At 42.5% G+C, this 20,094-nt stretch overlaps 1 protein-coding gene across 2 annotated transcripts in view; it reads left to right on the forward strand.

The window, feature by feature from the left end:
• The first annotated feature begins 656 nt into the window (after positions 1-656).
• The window catches only part of LOC143106729 (metal transporter CNNM4), a 44,319-nt gene continuing 24,881 nt past the window's right edge, over positions 657-20,094 (forward strand). The window contains exons 1-3 of one of the 2 annotated variants that reach the window (XM_076271173.1): positions 657-2,082; positions 16,650-16,793; positions 16,935-17,072. In XM_076271173.1, the coding sequence (XP_076127288.1) occupies positions 699-2,082; positions 16,650-16,793; positions 16,935-17,072 (1,666 nt within the window). In that variant the 5' untranslated portion in view covers positions 657-698. The remainder of the gene's footprint in view (positions 2,083-16,649; positions 16,794-16,934; positions 17,073-20,094) is intronic. The other variant, XM_076271174.1, reaches the window with a different exon arrangement.

Genomic DNA, 20,094 nt, shown 5'->3' on the forward strand with positions numbered 1-20,094 from the left:
ATAATCTATCCTTGTTGACAAGAAGCAGATGCATGTCTCACAATTAACCACAAGAGGGGGATATAGTGCCACACAAGAACTGGCTCATCAGTGTGCCCTAGTCTGTCATCACTCATTTTCATGATGCATTCTTATAGGTCTCCATATAATAAGCAAAGTAAAATTAGCCTACAATAAATCCATTGCTAAATAGTGACTGATCTGCTTCAGACTGGGGGATACGGCTATATGCCCTCTTTTGTCTTGCCCTGTCAAGGGTTAGGGTTATGTGCTTTGACTTCCACTCAAATCTCGCTCACGCCTCGTTTAGGCTACGTCTCAGACCACTGCAGGAGCCACCTAGTTTCAGGGCTGCTCAAAAGTCTCCCTGAGCAGGGATTTACACCCCTGTAAAAGTTCCTGAATATTCAGGGACAGTTCCTACAGAGAAGACACACGCTATGGTGTGTGAAGCACCTGAAAACGACCCCCGAGTTCCTGTAGAGAAAACGGCCCTAATGCGTCAAAAACAGAACAACAACGTCCGTCCACCTTAAAAGCTTTCAGTCCACCTTAAAATTAACCAGCGTGGTGGGCTCGATCTATTTCTGACGTCTCGAATGCAGATAGGAGTCGCGGTGGTATTATGTTAATGACGGGCGGGCCATGGCAAATGGTTAGGTGACGTCAAGTCTCATTTCACAGAGAGTGAAACAAACATGGCGACAGAATGGAGTGGGCAGGGGTATATTCTCACTGTTATAGTTTTCTTATGGACTGGATTTGGTGAATGTTCGGGGACAGCGGTTGCCGAGGTCAATGAGAGACGAATCTTTGGCATGCGGCTGCTACACAGCGACAAGGAGGCGACGGTCACAGACCAGGGGATCATCCAGGTAGTCGAGGACTCTCACATCCTTCTCAGACTCTACGGACTACAGATCAATAATGACACCTGGGCAGATATTAAGTTTACGGAACACGGCGACGACGATGATGACAATGGTGACTTTAACAGGACTTGTGCACATTTTACCAAAGATATTGTCATTTGGACTAACATGACCGCAAATGTCAAGGGTACAGCCGCGGTACTGAGCCTAAAAATTAAACAGCTTCGGAAAAACGAGCCACACAAGGAATATGGTTTGTGTGTCAGACAAGAACAAGATGGTAAGTGGTACCTGTTGGGAAAGCCTGACGGTTGGTTACAGGTGGTCGAGGAGAAAGCGAGTTTACTTCCCTTGTGGTTTCAGATTATACTCATATGCTTCCTCTTGGTTCTGTCTGGCATGTTCAGTGGGCTGAATCTTGGGCTTATGGCTTTGGATCCAATGGAACTCAGAATCGTTCAAAGTTGTGGTACCGACAAAGAGAGGAAATATGCGCGTAAAATAGAGCCCATACGAAGGAAAGGAAACTACTTATTATGCTCACTTCTTCTCGGAAATGTGTTAGTCAACACCACGCTAACCATCCTGCTTGATGACCTCATAGGGTCAGGTTTTGGTGCTGTGATTGCCTCCACGAGTGGTATCGTGGTGTTCGGCGAGATTGTGCCCCAGGCCCTGTGCTCTCGTCACGGTCTGGCTGTCGGCGCCAATACCATCATGGTCACCAAATTATTCATGTTACTCACATTCCCGCTTTCGTTTCCCATCAGCAAATTACTGGACTGTGTGCTAGGTCAGGAGATTGGCACAGTCTACAATCGGGAGAAGTTGGTGGAGATGCTGAAAGTGACAGAGCCATACAACGACCTCGTGAAAGAGGAGCTTAACATGATCCAGGGTGCTTTGGAGCTTCGGACTAAGACCGTGGAGGATGTGATGACCCCTGTAAATAACTGCTTCATGATCAGCAGTGATGCTGTGCTTGACTTCAACACCATGTCAGAGATCATGGAGAGTGGCTACACGCGCATCCCAGTGTTCGACGACGAACGTTCTAATATCGTGGACATTCTCTTCGTCAAGGACTTGGCCTTCGTGGACCCCGATGACTGCACAACCCTCAAAACCATCACCAAGTTCTACAACCATCCGGTCCACTTCGTGTTCCACGATACCAAGTTGGATTCCATGTTGGAAGAGTTCAAAAAAGGTCAGCATGTGTTTTCTTTATAGAGTCAGCTGTGGGTCAAGCAAGACCCACTTAGTGTCCTCTTAATACAAATGGCAATGTGCTTAATCAGTCGAGGCCTATATCCTAGAATCTCGATTAATGGAAAGTAGCTTTGGCTCTATCAATTAGCTAAGTGTAGTTACTGAGGCTTCATAATATTATGTAGACAGGTCTAGACCATTGTAGGCAGAGAAGTGAGTGGAGAAACAATTATTCTCAAACTTAACTAAGTACTGAACTGCAAGTAGTAGGCCTAGCCTAATGCTGAGACCAAGATGGTCTCAGGCCATGCAGCGATTCTCTCCAAATGTGCCTTCTTTCTCACTACCAGCTTTCACAGACTTTTACTACTATGAGCGCAAACTCTGAGTAGGGGACCTTCAGTGGGCCTTGATCTGATCTCAGTTCAGTCAAATCCCTTTACTCTGAGGGGAACTGATAATAGCTGACAATTACCACCCCCACCCACAAAAATAAACACTCTTGTCTGACATTATTCTGCCCCTTTTCCGATAGTTGGCTGTGGATAAAAGATCTTTTCTGCAGGATTTAGTCTCGCCACTGCTGTTTGGCCACAAGCTACACAAAGTTTACAAACTCAAGGCTATCGTATTGATTTCCCCGTCTGGCAATCCTGAGCGGATCACTGTCAGGGATCTAAAAACAGTGTGTAGGCCGCACCACAACCCTCCTCCTTTTAAGATACAGACATATTGAGGGGCAGCCGTGGCCTACTGGTTAGCGATTCGGACTTGTAACCGGAGGGTTGCCGGTTCGAACCCCGACCAGTAGGCACGGCTGAAGTGCCCTTGAGCAAGGCACCTAACCCCTCAATTAACAAGCGCCGCTGTTGTTGCAGACCAAATTTCCCTCACGGGATCAAAACAGTATATATACAGTACTTATATACACTGGCCTGCAAAAATCCACACCACAGTTGAGACAGAATAAACCAGGTCTGGCCCTGTGTGCCAATCTCAACATTTGTGATGGTGTGACATGTACTGTGTGTGACTATGCCTTAGGTGTGACATGCACTGTGCATTCAGAGCTTCATAACCTAGTAGGGGTGTAAAGGTTCACATATTTATACAGGTTTGTTAGGTACAGGACATTAGGTTCAATACAGATGTACCGAATGTGCTGAATGCAGTCTTTAACAGTAATCAACAGTAGGCTTTTTTGTGTGCCAATTTTTTGCCGTTTAAAATTTGAGTTTCCACACAAACACATAACCAATGGTGGTGGACCACATGTCAGTTTAATTAATTAACACCAAAACACATTTGACACATTTTCAAAATACTATTCCTGTGTTCAGGAAGGTTGATCATGTGTTGAGCATCAGCAATATTGTCAGTGAATGTTAGGCTAGCAATACTTACTGGAGGCTTACTATATGGAAAGTTAAGTGAACAGTGACTACAACACCGAGGTACGAACCGAATTGTGATTTTGTGTACCGTTACACCCCTGTAACCTACTAGCCTATGGCACGAGTTAGGGGTTTTGACCATTGAGGGGTAGGGCAGTTATTATCGTCAGTCTGTTGATTATCTTGATTAGGTCTAACATTTAGTTGCATGGTCAGTGAAATATCAAAAAATGGTGCAAGAATGTTTTCCCAATCCCCCCCCCCCCCCCCCAAAAGCCCAAGATGGAATTGGGCTTTTGGGCAAGATGGAAAGATGGATTTTAACTTATATAGTGTATTTAGTATTTAGTTGTGTCAGTTTCTTATCTTATCTTCTACTGTCTTTATTGTACAGTGGAGTTTAGTTATATGTTTATACTTATACTAATGTTTACCATTTCTGTTGTAAGTGCATGTTGTGTGTTATGTCTGTATGCTACTGAGACCCTTGAATTTCCCCTTGAGGATCAATAAAGTATCTATCTAGATGGTGTCCTGTAAATGGGGTTTGTCCACACCCCAAAGATATTCAGTTTTCTGTCATAGAAGAGTAAGGAAGCCTGGATTATTGACATTTTAACAGTTGGATTTCAAAGAATAGCCGATTATCAAAAATAGTTGTGTAATAGCTTAGCCTAGTTCACACCTAATTTACTGATGTATTGATTGTTTGCTGCCTTGCTGCCTAGTGGATAGTTTCATATATTGAACACAGTTGTGGCCTATGGAAATCTGCATGCAGTGTTTCCCACAGCATTGAATTCCATTTGTGGGGGTTGGTTTGCAGAATTTACTTGAATACAACAGTTTTTAACAAATTAGCACAGCGTGGATATGATGCTAACCAGATTTAAGCACAATTTAGTACAACCTGGAAAATCATTGTGTGGTGGTCAATGTTGATATTGTGGTGGGCCGCCACAAATAAGTCAATGTATGGTTTAGAGCAGAGCCCTCTGGTTCTGTCTAGTGTGAGCTACGATATGTTAGTTCACCACTGACATGCATGTTATAGGTCACTGGACACGGATATCGCCTGTACACAAATCTGTATCCGGTTTGGAGCAGATTTTGTCATAGCTTAGCCTCCTCCACCATCTTGGTGAGCAGGGGTGTGACATTGACATACACTGGGGCAACTTTACATTAGTGCTTCATAACATAATGATATGTGCTCAAAAGGGAAGGGTCCACAGCCACTAAGAGACCAAGAATAGTGTGCTACAGAGTGTTCTACTTATTCTACTGAAAAATATTTTCTTGTATGTGTTGGACTTTGCACGGTGGACAGGGTGGTAGGGTAGTGGGACAGGGTGCTGTTGTTCGACATCTCAGACCAAAGAACTCTGTTTTTCTGCACTTCACCTCTCCCTGGGACTTCAAGGTCACCTCTTGTTATGAGCTCTCTCTTCCAGCAACTCCCCTACACACACACACACACACACTTTCTCTCTCTCACTCACACATTCTCATGCGTGCACATGTAACGGAGGCGAACTGAGCTAGAGTGCTAGTTGCCCGTGTAAATCCTCACGCCCCTACTCTTAAGAACGCTTCTAACTGCTGAGTTGGAAGCCTGGGCTTTTAGCTCAGTTGTTGGAGCGTTCGACTCCCATGCCGGTGTGTGTCGAGGTGGCGGGTTCGAGGGCTGTGAGCGGCGGACGAATTACGACCTCTGTTACACACACACACACACACACACACACACACACACACACACATACATTACATACTCACCCACTCACTCACTCAGTCATTCACACAGTATGCACAAATTCATGTTGTATTTGCAAGTCAGCTCTTTAAGCAACATCTTAACTCCACCCCTAAAAGATGAAATTGTCATTTCACTAGCCTTGGGCTGCTGGACAACTCACGCTCTTGTCTGTTGTTGAGCATAAATGAGGCTTTTATGTGTGCACAACACTCCTGACACTGCCCTGATCCAGGTTACATTAGCTTTGTTTTGTTTTTATTGCCTACTGTTGTGTCATGTTTTTTTGGTTATGGGATTATATGTCCACTCCACACGTAGACTAGTCTAGTCGTAGTCATGTTATGAGTGTTGTCATAGTTACAAGTTGGTAAACTAGTTATTAGCCGTAGTGGGTAGTGGTAGTTGATATTGTTTTCATTACGGCTGTCTGTTTAATTGCGCTTAGACTGGCCTTGGTGTCGTGAGTTTTTAGAGGGGGTGGTGTTTTTAAGTGTAGCTGGACTAAGTAGATTGTTAACGTTAGCTTTACTGAACTCAACTGGTTTTTTTCTGGAGCTGCGTCCGCACTTGCTGTAAGTTTTAATTGTATGGGAGTCTCGTGTTGTTAAGGGATTTGTTTATGTAGTTGTCATAGTTACAAGTTGGTAAACTAGTTATTAGCCGTAGTGGGTAGTGGTAGTTGATATTGTTTTCATTACGGCTGTCTGTTTAATTGCGCTTAGACTGGCCTTGGTGTCGTGAGTTTTTAGAGGGGGTGGTTTTCCGCGTGATCAATTAGGACTAGCATTTAAAGTGGTTATTGTGCTGGAGCGTCAGCGGAGGCGTCAGCGCTCGTGTGCAGCCGTCCTCGTGTCAAGACTTACTCGTGTCAAGACGAATCGAGTCTACCTGCGACGAGTCCACCGAGCAAGGACACAAGCAAGGCACCTCTCAGATAAGTTTCACTCTTGTCTCACCTTGTCTTGTTAGCTGACAATCCTTCTAATAATGTGCCTTCAACATATCCCTGTATCCGGTCAGGTTAATAAGCGTACTGGTGTTGAAAGGCAACAATCAGTTCAGCAGGCTTGTCCTACTTTTTCTGTAGGGTTGTGGAATTGCCAATCTGCAGTGAATAAAGCGGACTTCATTCCTGCTCTGGCCTCACAGTTATCTCTTCAATTGCTTGCGCTTACAGAGACGTGGATTAGGCCGGAGAATACTGCCACGCCTGCAGCGTTGTCGACCAGTTATGCTTTTTCGCATACCAGTCGTTCGTCTGGTAGAGGAGGCGGGACAGGCTTTCTCGTCTCTGATGATTGGAGGTTTACACAGTTGCTGCCTGCTCAGGTCCACAACTCGTTTGAATATCATGCCATCATGATAACTGAACCATACAAATTATACTTGGTGGTTATTTATCGCCCTCCAGGACAACTTGGGAACTTTGTGAACGAGTTGGACATTCTACTGTCTGCTATTCCAATGGATGCATGCCCATTATTAATCCTTGGCGATTTTAATATTCATTTGGATAACTCGTCTGCAATTGACTTCCTGTCCTTACTCTCCTCATTTAATATCACACGTGTCCACAGTCCTCCTACTCACAAGGCTGGTAAAGATCTTGATTTAATTCTGGTACGTAACTGTAATACAGACAAAGTTTTGGTTAATCCATTACATGTATCGGATCATCACTTTATCAGATTCTCTGTGCGTCTACTGGATAACCCAGCAGCTCCTCCTCCGATAATTTCGTTCCGGCGTAATCTCAGAAGCCTCTCAAGTGACCATTTTGCAACATTAGTAACATCTGCTTTACCTACTCCTAGCTCATTCTTGACACTTGAGGTTAATGACGCTACAAAGACTCTCTGCTCTACACTGGCATCTTGTCTGAATGCAGCATGTCCTCTTTCCTCAAGACCTACTCGTTCTAAACCTCGCCATCCATGGCTGACGAACAGTATAGTCTCAGTACGAAAGGAACTTAGAGCTGCTGAGAGGAAATGGCGTAAATCCAAAGATGGAAATGATCTTAGTAACTACCAGTCTTTGCTGTCATCCTTTTCATCCACTGTTACACTTGCAAAAAAGGCATTCTATCAAAGCAAGATTGAGAGCGCCACTGACAGTAGACAACTTTTTTCTACTTTCAAATCTCTCCTCAATCCTCCACCACCACCATCAACTACTTCACTGTCAGCAAATGACTTTGCAACATTTTTCACTGAAAAAGTTGCTAAAATAAGTGCTCAGTTTGATGCTCCTATAAGGAGGGCTTTGCCTTGTGTTAGTACGACCCCATCATTTGACTCTTTCTCTCCTCTTGATGAGGAAGCAGTCTCTCAATTGCTTCAGCGATGTCGTCCAACAACATGCCCATTAGATCCTGTCCCGTCCACTCTTCTACAGTCTATCTCACCCGCTGTTCTACCAGCAGTCACACATGTATTTAATGCTTCTCTCAGTTCTGGAATAGTTCCTTATTCTTTTAAACAGGCTAGGGTTACACCTCTGCTAAAGAAAAGTACACTTAATCCAACTGAGGTGAAGAACTACAGACCTGTCTCCCTTCTTCCTTTCTTGTCAAAGGTTTTGGAGAAAGTGGTCTTCAAGCAAGTTTGTGACTTTCTTCATCAGAATAATCTACTAGACCCTATGCAGTCTGGTTTCAAGAGTGGTCATTCTACTGAAACTGCTCTTCTGTCTGTGACTGAAGCATTGAGAGTAGCTAAGTCCTCTGCTCAGTCATCAGTATTAATTCTACTAGATTTATCTGCAGCCTTTGATACTGTTAACCATGACATTCTCCTATCTATACTATCTGAACTGGGAATTTCTGGAAAAGCTCTTGACTGGTTTGAATCTTACCTTAAAGCGCGTTCTTTCAACGTGTCTTGGCAGGGACAGGTATCTAAGTCTCATGCCCTCACCACAGGTGTGCCTCAGGGATCAGTATTAGGACCCTTGCTTTTCTCTATTTACACCACTTCCTTAGGTGATACCATTCGCTCCCATGGATTTGACTATCACTGTTATGCAGACGACACTCAACTTTACCTGTCTTTCCCACCTGATGACTCTAGTGTTTCCCACCGGATTTCTGCATGCCTTAAGGATATTTCAGCCTGGATGAAAGATCGGCACCTTCAGCTTAATCTCTCAAAAACAGAGTTTTTGGTGTTTCCAGCTAAAACAGCTATTCCCCAACAGATTAACATCCAGCTTGACTCAACTTCACTGACCCCAACTAGATCGGCACGAAACTTGGGCGTTGTAATTGATGACCGACTTAACTTCTCTGAGCATATAGCTTCTATTGCAAAATCATGCCGGTTTATGCTTTACAACATTAGGAAGATCAGACCTTATCTGACACAAGATTCCACACAACTTCTTGTTCAGACCATGGTCATCTCTAAACTGGACTATTGTAATTCACTATTAGCTGGCTTACCCGCTTGTGTAACAAGATCATTACAGCTGATTCAAAATGCTGGAGCACGCCTGGTCTTCAATCAGCCAAAGAGGACACATGTAACTCCTCTCCTAGTTACTCTCCATTGGCTCCCTATAGTAGCCAGAATTAAATTTAAATCTCTCACTTTGGCCTATAGGACACTAACTAGATCTGCTCCTAGTTATTTTAATTCAATAATCAAGCCTTACATGCCCAACCGCCCACTGCGGTCTTCTGGTGAGCGTATGTTGTGTCGACCAGTCATAAAAACTGGGTCTAATTCCAGACTCTTTTCTTCAGTGGTTCCATGTTGGTGGAATGAACTGCCCAGTGCTCTCCGTTCCTGTGGTAGTTTTGGGTCGTTTAAGAGGGGTCTAAAGACATTCCTATTCAACATATACTTAGTTGTTTAAGCGCTTATGTGTTATGGTTTATATAATGTTGTTTTTATTTTAATTGGGCTGTTAATTAATTTGACATTATTGTTTATTATTGATATTCTCCTTAATGTAGTCTTAGCATGTTATTGTTTTTATATTATTGATTGAATTGACATTATTGTTTTATTATTGCCTTTCCCCTTTTTTACATTGCTTTTTTTATTAGGCTATTGATTGAATTGATATTATTGTGTACTACAACTATTCTCCTTACTATATTTGACCTAGATTTTAATCTGTTCCCTGTTCATTTTTAAATATTATTATGTTGTTTTGTATTTATATGTCGCTTTGGACAAAGGCGTCTGCTAAATCCATAACCATAACCATAACCATGAGTGTTGCAACAGAGTGTTGCTACCATCTGGGTTCAGGGGGCATGCTGAGTGGTGGGGAGTGGTGATGGTTGTGGTCTACAGCAGAGCTGTACATTATATCTTTTTTTTTTGTTCATAGCACTGGTGCTACAGAGGTTGATAGTTTTGTAGCACAATCCATAAAATCTCTAGCATCGGTATGTAGTTACAAACTTCTACACTCTAGAAAACATTTGTCACCGGTGCTAAGCTGGTAACTCATTTTTTTGTAGCACACAGTAGGCACGGTACAGCCCTGGTCTACAGACGTAGATAGATTCCCCAGGGGGATAATCAATAAGCACACATCACTCCATGGTCCACAGCTAAGAATGTGGGCAGTGGGCACAGCACCACATATAACACACATAACATGCAAAACATGACAGCACATACAATATGTAACATGTAACATATATTTCCAACCCCACCCAGTACAAACAAATCAAACTCACATTTGTAAAGTGACCTTGAGTCTGAGAAAGGCGCTATATAAATAAAACTTATTATTATTATTATTATTATTATTATTATTATTATTATTAAGTAGGCACAATCACATAATTGTAACACAAGCACACGCACCCAACTGAACCCCATGCAGACAGTCTCAAGGCCCAACTGCACGTCATGCAACCTGTGCTGTGTTGACTGCCTTGTTTAGCCCGGGCTTTAAAGGAGAATTCCGGTGTGATTTTGACCTAAAGTGTTTTGAAACATGATACCGAGTGTGAACGTATGTCTCATAGCCCATCTCGGCTTGTCCCCTGCGCTCCAAAATCTGGTGCTAGTTAGCCGATGCTACCCACAAGGCGGTCAATGGTGGTGCCTCGGCATCGGCATAGCCATGCAAATAAATCACTGTTTTACACCATTTACGAGGCTCAATGTATCTCCACACTTCATTGGTAGACTTCCAAGGGCCCTGACATTTAAAACGAGACATTGAGAACTTTGAAAAAGCACTGGTAGTTTACTTACAAGACGATTTATACAGACAGTATCTTCTCGAAGTTTAGCGTTTGCAGCCATCTTGAATTTAGTCACGATAAGTCAAGCAACGAGTAAGAATGAACAGGTATGATAAGGGATCAGATTCCAAAAATAATTCTGTGGAAATGCATGGATTCCAGTTGCTGCTACTGGAAGAAACTGTAATCCATGCATTTCCACAGAATTATTTTTGGAATCTGATCCCTTATCATACCTGTTCATTCTTACTCATCGCTCGACTTATCGTGACTAAATTCAAGATGGCTGCAAACGCTAAACTTCGTGAAGGTACTGTCTGTATAAATCGTCTTGTAAGTAAACTACCAGTGCTTTTTCAAAGTTCTCAATGTCTCGTTTTAAATGTCAGGGCCCTCGTAAGTCTACCAATGAAGTGTGGAGATACATTGAGCCTCGTAAATGGTGTAAAACAGTGATTTATTTGCATGGCTATGCCGATGCCGAGGCACCACCATTGACCGCCTTGTTGGTAGCATCGGCTAACTAGCGCCAGATTTCGGAGTGCAGGGGACAAGCCGAGATGGGCTATGAGACATACGTTCACACTCGGTATCATGTTTCAAAACACTTTAGGTCAAAATCACACCGGAATTCTCCTTTAACCCACAAACCTGCTGCTGCTTGGATAGACTGGGAGGTGGGCGTGTAGTGAGGATGCTCAAACGCATGGGTGCTAGCAAGGCCTAGTGTCTCTCTCTACCTAGTGTGTGAGCTGAAGTTGTCGGCTGGGAGATTTACTCACTGCACATTGCACAGTTTCTGTACCCGCTTGCTATTGTTACATCAGGTAGTTCCAGATTTGAACTAACAGTCAAGCCACAGTGAAGTATGCTTCATACATCAGTGGGGCCACATTAGGAGTTTGGAGTCAGGCCTTAATGCTTAAGAGAGAGAGAGTGATTGATCACTTGATAGATTAATTGATTGCTTGATCACTGTTTCCCCTCCGGCTTCATTGTGTGTCACTGTGTCACATGTCACATACAGTCAGTATGTGTTCACTCATTCTTTTGTGAAGTAGTCACAGTGTTTCCCACAGAATTAAATTTTATTTGAGGTGGTAGGTTTGCAGAATTAACTTGAATGCAACAGTTTTTAACAAATTAGCGCAGCGTGGTTTTGATTCAATTCTGTTTTCAATTCCGTTTTATTTATAAAGCGCCTTAAGATAAGTCAATGTATGGGGAACACTGAGTCACATCTGCTCATTGTCTAGTCACACAGCATAGCCCTGTGCTCCCTTGAGTTCTCAGTAGACATTGTAAACATTGGCAGATGACACGGTAAATCAGTTTAGCGAAGGCCTGTTGCTTTGGTTATAGAGGGATGTTATGTTGTTTTATTTATGATGATGGTAGCCCCCAATGGGGTCGGGAAATAACTAAACAACGCACAGCGTTTTATGGCATGTGTCAAGCTCACAAAGTTAGCCTCAGTTCATTTGTTTTTGAGAACAGTCTGTTTCGGCCTCCTCCTGTTGTTGATCTTGACTCTGTTCCAGACAACAGCTCAAAGCTCTCCCGTCGTGAGAAGATGTTGGTGGCCACTTTTCTCAGTTTACGAGGAACATGAATCAGCGAATAACCCACACACACACACTAACATATCAGAGGATATTTTTAGAGTTCTGAACAAGATTTCCCTGCCACTTACTCTATACAGTGTCTCAAAATAGATCTTGTGTACACTATGTGGCCCTTGACTGTACTCAAATAACGTATCTTCTTTCTATTATATCTTTTGTATTAGGCCTTATCATGTGAAGGGACTTGCCTGTCACAGTGTCATAATATATTTATTGTCATTCAATGGAGTTCAACAAAGTTAGTTGCAATCTTCATGTGCCCTAAAGCAGAGTTAAAACACCTAATAAAGTGCCAGTAATATAAAAACTTTATAGAAACCTAAAATAAATGCAGAAAACTCTTGAAAATGGGAAATCAGAGAGAAATATGCCCGTCTGTTTTGCGGCTCTTCACTTCCCTCTCTGTAGTTTTGCAGAAGTCTCTTCATGTGCATGTGGCTCTTGAGTCTCCTCCTCCATCAGAAATGATCCTTTGTGTCATGTGTCCTCACACGGCGAGTGCCCTTTGGCACTGTGAACACACACACACACACACACACACACACACACACACACACACACGCGCACGCACGCACGCACACACACACACACACACACACACACACACACACACGTACACCCTACCTGAAAGGCGCCATGTTGCTGCGCCCAGTCTTGGTTGGGCTGCTGCCACTCCCTCTCTGTGTTCAATGTTCTTGCTATAGCTTTCACTCCAAGACACACACACACACACACAAACACACCCCCACACACACACATTTACAACAGGGCCTGTAAAACGATTTCTCAACCGACATGTTGATAAGGCAGCCTGTTGCAAGCCAAGTGCAGGATCTCCCGGCTCTTTCTTATTTTCTTCTTCTTCTTTTGTTTTTGTCTGGCTTTGGCTTTGTCTCTCAACTTCCTGGAGTTGCGTTGTTTTAAGGTGAGGGAGGTTGGTCAGGAGAGAGAGCGCCCCTGTGCTGCGCTGTGCTGTGCTGTGCTGTGCTGTGCTGTGCTATGTTGTGTTGCGCTGTGTTGTGCTGTGCTGTGCTGTGCTGTGCTGTGCTGTGCTGTGCTGTGCTGTGCTGTGTTATATTGTGCTGTGCTGTGCTGTGCTGTGCTGTGCTGTGCTGTGCTGTTGACTGGGCCACCGCTGTGCCTGAGAGCAGGGCTATTTTTATGGAGCTCTGTCAGGCCTGGGCCCCTCAGGTGTGCTGCTGCTGTGGCCGCAGCTGAGTCACTCACATTCTTTAGCTCCTGGTCGCCGGCAGACTCAGCAATCGTGCCATCTCCCCCCTCCCCCTAAACACGCGCACCCACACACACACACACACACACACACACACACACACACACACACACACACACACACACACACACACACACACACACACACACACACAGAGAGTCATTTGACCTCCTCTACGACATAAGGGGATTCAGTCATGTGATCTGCCCTACCAGACGATGCATTTGTGTGTGTGTGTGGTGGTAGCGGCGGCGAGGGGTTGAAGGAAACAGTGTCTGTCTGTCTGTCTGTGTGTGTGTGTGGAGGGTTTGAAGTAAGCTGTGTGTGTGTGTGAGTGTGTGTACAGGAACTCTAATCTCCTGGTGGTGTGCTGTTGTTTAGCTTTGTGTTCTGCATTTGGCTGTTATGGTAACAGCTTTCAGGTTCTATTTCCTCAGTTTCGATGTGTTTTTGTTGGTGGGTGGTGATTGGTGGCGGTTGACGTAAGCCTCTTTGCTGTAATAGGATCATGGAGAGGGAAGAGGGGTGTCTGCATGAACTGTCTGGGGACTTTTCTGAAGTGTCTTTTCCTCTTCTGACTCTTCTCCTTCCTTCCTCTTCCTCCCTCCTGGAGTCTGCCTGTGTCATCACTTTGTTTTTGCTGAGTCGCACTAGTCTGTGAGGGATGTCACCACAAATCAGGTCAAAATCAAGGTCATTTTGTTTGTATAGCACATTTTAAACAACAGGAGGTTGAGCCAAAGTGCTTTACAATTAAACAAGTGAACCACATCTAAACAACAAGCTATAAGTGGAAAAAAAGTTAATAAAAGAATAATTATTAGGCCTAGATAAAAAGAGTAAATATTTAACATGAGAATCAAAATAATATACAATCATAAAGGTAGATCAAATCAAGAAACTTGATCTATGTCTGTTTCTCGCTCCCTTTTTTCTGGTTGCCTCTCTATCTCCATTTCAAGGCCAGTTTCCCTTTTGTGTGTTGGTCTTAGTCATATCATTTTCCATTTGTTGGTTTTGAAAGTTGAAAGAGAAATTTGCTTGTTGACAAACTGTTAAGCCTACATTTACCAAAACCAGACCAAAAAATGAAGACCGCTTTCTAGCAAATTGAGTAGGGAAAGGACTTTACATTCGTAGCCTAGGGGTGCATAACTAATCAAGAATCAGAAGCTAGCAATGCTGTGTGTGTCTGTGTGCATTTCATTCTGTGATTAAATGCACTGTCATCATACTGTATGTTACAACACTGACTTGAGTGGGTATGCCCATGCACACTTAAAGCATATCAGCTTTCTGTGATGCTATTTCATTGCAACACATTGGTCTATGTGAGATCACCAACACACTCACAACACCAGCTCAGCAGCCTTCCTGGTGTGGTTGGCCCAACGTGTGCGTGTGTGTGTGCGTGCGTGTGCGTGCGTGTGCGTGCGTGTGTGCATGTCTGGTTTTAGCCTGGCACAGACAAGTCATTACTTGAACTTCCCAAATGTCATCCTTTATAAAAATCATCTGTAAAGTTATTTTTCAAACCAAATGCAACAAGTCAGATTAGAGATTGACATTGGAATTGATCTCAACCAAGCCAATGCTAGGTCTTGACTTGGGCAGTTTCAGTGGATGTTTTGAGTTTCAGATTCAGTTTGTTTGGGTAGGAAGCTTACGCACACGCACATGCACACGCCCACAGACACATACCCCTGAGAAGATGCTCTTTCCTTTTGTTCTGTAATCAAATGTATTGTTTCCCAGTAGCCATCAATACAGGATATGTGTGCACTAGTGAATCCTCCAGTCTTTGAAGAGAAGTTAAATGCTTATGGAGTTTTGTTCTTGCACACTATCAATGGCAGTTTTGTTTTGTTTTTCATAAGGAAAGGATATAGGATTACAAGGACATAGGATTCTTTGCAAGTACAGTACAAGGAAGTACATTTCATTGGGTAGCCCTTGTAGACTAGTGTTTAGGGAAGAGTCATGTGTTGGTCATGACACATCAGGTGTTCTACAACTCAATGAGACAATGCACTGTGTGATACAGTCAACTCAAACGGACCATCAGGGGGTGGGGAGATGAAAGTGGTTTCATTATATACTGCTCAAAAAAATTAAGGGAATACTTCAATCATACACTGGATCGGTACTCTGACACTTTGGTTCTGAGCACTAGTAAAACTTTTGAGGCGAGTGTTTTATTTTGCAAGAACTGTCAGACATTCTGTGAATGTAGTTTGAGAATGGAGAAAAGGGTGGAAGGTTTAAAAAAATGTGTTTTAACAATTGTGGAAAACTGTAAGTGTTCCCTTAATTTTTTTTTTAGCATTATATTTCATTACAGGGGTTTCATATGAATATATAATTAAATTTATTTCATTATATTCTGTCTTTATATATTCATATTCATTCAAAAATGGGCATTCATTCGTTCATAGTCTAAATATTTCCCAAGATTTCACACTTGTTTAGCCTAGTTCACATGAACAGTTGTAGCAGATGATGATAATAATAATAATAATAATAATAATAATGCATTTTATTTATGGGCGCCTTTCTGAACACTCAAGGTCACCTTACAAAATCAACAATAAAACATTAAATCCATTAAACAAGCAATCAGAGAAAACAAGATCATCTGAAGTAGGCTAATTATTCATTATCATTGGAATGATGTAATTTTATAATTATATTGATAAGATCAGGAGTTTTGTCTAGTTGTTATGCTCTTGTCAGTAATTAAACAAACGAAACTTCCTTGTTACTCCAGTTCTTATCTGGGTATGTTCTTTTCTTCTGAATGTCACTGTTCTACACATTGTGGTTATTGTTGTACACATTGTGATTATTGTTTTACACATTGTGGTTATTGACCAATTTTGTATTAAGGAATTCCCTTTTAAGTCCCTGCAGTTCCCCCAGTTTTGCACTGAGTTGTCCTTCCCTTCCAGTTTACTTTTGGGTCTGTGTCACCCAATTGCGTTTTTTGAGCTAACGGCGGTTATTTTCTATACAAATCCTATGAAGTTCAGCGGTCACAGCGCTGAGCTAAAAAAGCCCTCGGCGCTGACTGTCTTTTCCCCCGAGGCGCTTAGAGTGCTGAAAGTTGAAATCTGTTCAACTTTTAGAACAGTGCTGGGCTCGTCAATGTCACTTCTCTCACAACGACCATAACCTAGCAACAATAAACACAGGCCCTTATGCTCTTCACTGTTCAATAGAGCTAGGCCTTTAACTAGAAATCTAAATTGCATCAATTATGTTGATTGGCTTTGTGGAGTGATTGGTCTATGGGTGCCAATTGTAACAATAACTATAGTGATTGATCTGTGTGATGTGATCCACTGCAGGTAAATCTCACCTGGCCATCGTCCAGAAGGTCAACAGCGAGGGTGAGGGAGATCCCTTCTATGAGGTGCTGGGTCTCGTCACTCTGGAAGACGTCATTGAGGAGATCATCAAGTCTGAGATCCTTGACGAGTCCGACCAATACAGTGAGTCACCACAAATATTTGAAAGATGGAGTTATTGGGGAATAGGGGGTTGCTTTGTCTGCATGCCATATACCATACTGTCTTGGTAGCTTTCGATAGACATCACTGTGTGTTTGTGTGTGTTTGTGTTTCTGTTTTTAGCTGACAACCGCACCAGGAAAAAAGTGGACCCCAACAACAAGAATAAGAGGGACTTCTCCGCCTTCAAGCACGAGAGCGAGTCCAAGGTGAAGGTCTCGCCCCAGCTGCTGCTGGCTGCGCACCGCTTCCTGGCCACAGGTACGTTAGGGTTGGGCTCAGTCTCTATATGCTAAACCGGCACATCCGGGAACTTTGAATTTGCTGCACGTTCCCGCCCACTTTTCGGGGGAAAAACCGCTTGGATTCAATGGAAACCTATGCAGTTGCATCCAAGTGGTAGGTGCTTGCTTTCTCCAAAAAAGGGGCGTGGTGTAGAGTTGTTTTGTCTGACAAAATTAACACTAATTATTTGGTATTGTATTTTTTTTCTCTTAATGGTACAGACAGAGACGGCTGATAAAGCAGTTAACTATAGAATCTTTGGGCAAATCACCAGGGCAAAGCAAAAAAAAAAAAAAAACACCACACGCAACACCCAACCGTATACAACGCTACCCTAGGACATTGCTGCCAATGCAGCGATTGCGTATGGCTTGTTAGAAGTTTATATAGCAGATACCGGTAATGTAGCCAAGGTGACTGTAAACAACAACACAGTCATTAAGCCTGAGGACCAGAGTGCTGTTTTTATACATGGTTAAGGGCAGGTGTTGGATTACATACACCAGCATCTCTGGGGGAAGGTAGAGAATACATGGCATAAGAATAGCGTGTTATTATGTATTATAATAATAAACATAGCAGACAAGCTCACATGAAATGTAGCTACTGGTAAATATTTATTATAAAATACTTTTTGATAAGGAACATTGGACACAGTGGTCCTGTCATAGGCAATAAAAGCAAGGTCAATTGAACACAGTAATATGGCCAATTAAAGTGTCTTAAAGTGTGAGGTGATTATAACTGATAAGAACTGAAAGCTACTTCAGACCATTCATCATGTTATTGAAATGAATAATCAGATGGATAGAAAGTAACATGGCATCTGCAATACTGGAGAAATGATCGTCTTCTCTTAAAACATATTTAATTACATTAATAAAAGAAGGAGACAAGATTGGGTTGGACTTTTATTCTAGTTTACACACATTTTTGTTACCTTCAAATAATTTACTGAAAACAAAAGAAGTAGTAGATAGTAGTAGATATAAATAGTAGATATTTCCATTACACACATACCTTAGGAAAGGTGTTCTGTCCCATTACACACATACCTTAGGAAAGGTGTTCTGTCCCATTACACACATACCTGCGAAAAGGTGTTCTGTCCCATTACACACATACCTTAGGAAAGGTGTTCTGTCCCATTACACACATACAGTACCTGCGAAAAGGTGTTCTGTCCCATTACACACATACCTTAGGAAAGGTGTTCTGTCCCATTACACACATACCTGCGAAAAGGTGTTCTGTTGCATTACACACATACCTGCAGAAAGGTGTTCTGTCCTATTACACACATACCTTAGGAAAGGTGTTCTGTCCCATTACACACATACCTGCGAAAAGGTGTTCTGTCCCATTACACACATACCTTAGGAAAGGTGTTCTTTCCCATTACACACCTGCGAAAAGGTGTTCTGTCCCATTACACAAAAACCTGCGAAAAGATGTTCTGTCCCATCACTCACATACCTTAGGAAAGGTGTTCTGTCCCATTACACACAAACCTGCGAAAAGGTGTTCTGTCCCTCATTTGTCTCTTGATTGACACACCGTCATAAATTAGCTCTGAGATTATTTAGGAGCTAACAGTGGTTGTTCCATTTGAGATCTAGATGTTAACAGAACATACAGCGGGGAAAATAAGTATTGAACACGTCAACATTTTTTTCAGTAAGTATACTTCCAATGAGGCTATTTGCATGACATTTTCACCAGACATTAGTATTAACTCAGATAATCCACCCATATAAAAAAATCCAAACATTAAAGTCCATAGGTAGAGTTATGTGCAATAAAGTGGAATGACACAGGAAAAAAGTATTGAACACGCCTGCTGAAATTTCTTAAATACTTTGTGGAAAAGCCTTTATTCGTAATGACAGCTTTAAGGCATTTCCTGTATGATGAAACTAATCAGTCACAGTATTCTGGTGTGAGTTTGGCCCATTCTTTTAAACAGATAGTCCTTTAATATTGAAGATTTCAGGGGTCCCTGTTGTGAATCCTGATCTTTAGTTAACTACCAAAACTGTTCAATTGAATTAAAGTCAGGGCCTTGATTTCCTTTCTCTGAAACCAATTGAGAGTTTCCTTTGCTGAATGGTTTGGATCATTCTCCTGCTGGAAGGTCTAGCCATGTCTCATCCTCATCATCCTGGTGGATGTAAAGATTCTTCCGGAACAAAATGACTCCATTCATCATTCCTTCAACTGTATGAAGTCTGCTAGTACCATGAGATGAAAAACAGCCCACACCATGATGCCACCACCTCCAAACCTCACTGGTGGTAGGGTATTTTTAGGGTGATGCACAGTGCCATTTCTCCTCCAAATATGGTGTGTAGTATGACATCTGAAAAGTTAAATTTTTAACCAGAATACATTCTCTCAGTATTTCATAGGATTGTTCAAATGTTGTGTAGCAAACTTTCAACGAGCTTTGACATGTTTTTCTTCAGCAATAGAGTCATGCGGGATGAGCGTGCATAGAGGCCATGGCGGTGGAGTGCATTACCTATGATTTTCTCTGTAACAATTGTACCTGCTGCCTCCAAATCGTTCTGGAGCTTTCTCAGAGTGGTCCTTGGCTCTTAGGCTACTCTTCTGACTATCCTTCTGACTTCCTGGTCAGAAATCTTGCAAGGAGATCCTGCATGGCCAGTTGATGATGTAGTGATGTTCCTTCCACTTGCAAATAATGGCTCTAATACTGCTTGCTGGATGATTCTGAAATTTTGAAGTGCATCTGTAACCAGTTCCATTAATATGTTTTGCAACAATAAGGTTGCAAAGATCTTGGGAGAGCTCTTTGCTTTTACCCATCATGAAATGTTTGTTGTGTGACACCTTGCTAACAAAAACCTTTTTATAGCCCACCAGTATGTACTAACCCAGCTTATATCAATTTGTACAGATAGGAGGGATAATTTCTCTAACTACTTATAGATTCCAGTTTGTTCCTTGCCATTCTTTGCGTTTGTGTACTGCTTTT

This window comes from Alosa pseudoharengus, unplaced genomic scaffold (genome assembly GCF_046254945.1).
Source record: "Alosa pseudoharengus isolate Yale_2024_CS ecotype anadromous, Long Island Sound unplaced genomic scaffold, YU_APseudo_1.1 YU_APseudo_1.1_scf_6, whole genome shotgun sequence".
Taxonomy (NCBI): Eukaryota; Metazoa; Chordata; class Actinopteri; order Clupeiformes; family Clupeidae; genus Alosa; species Alosa pseudoharengus.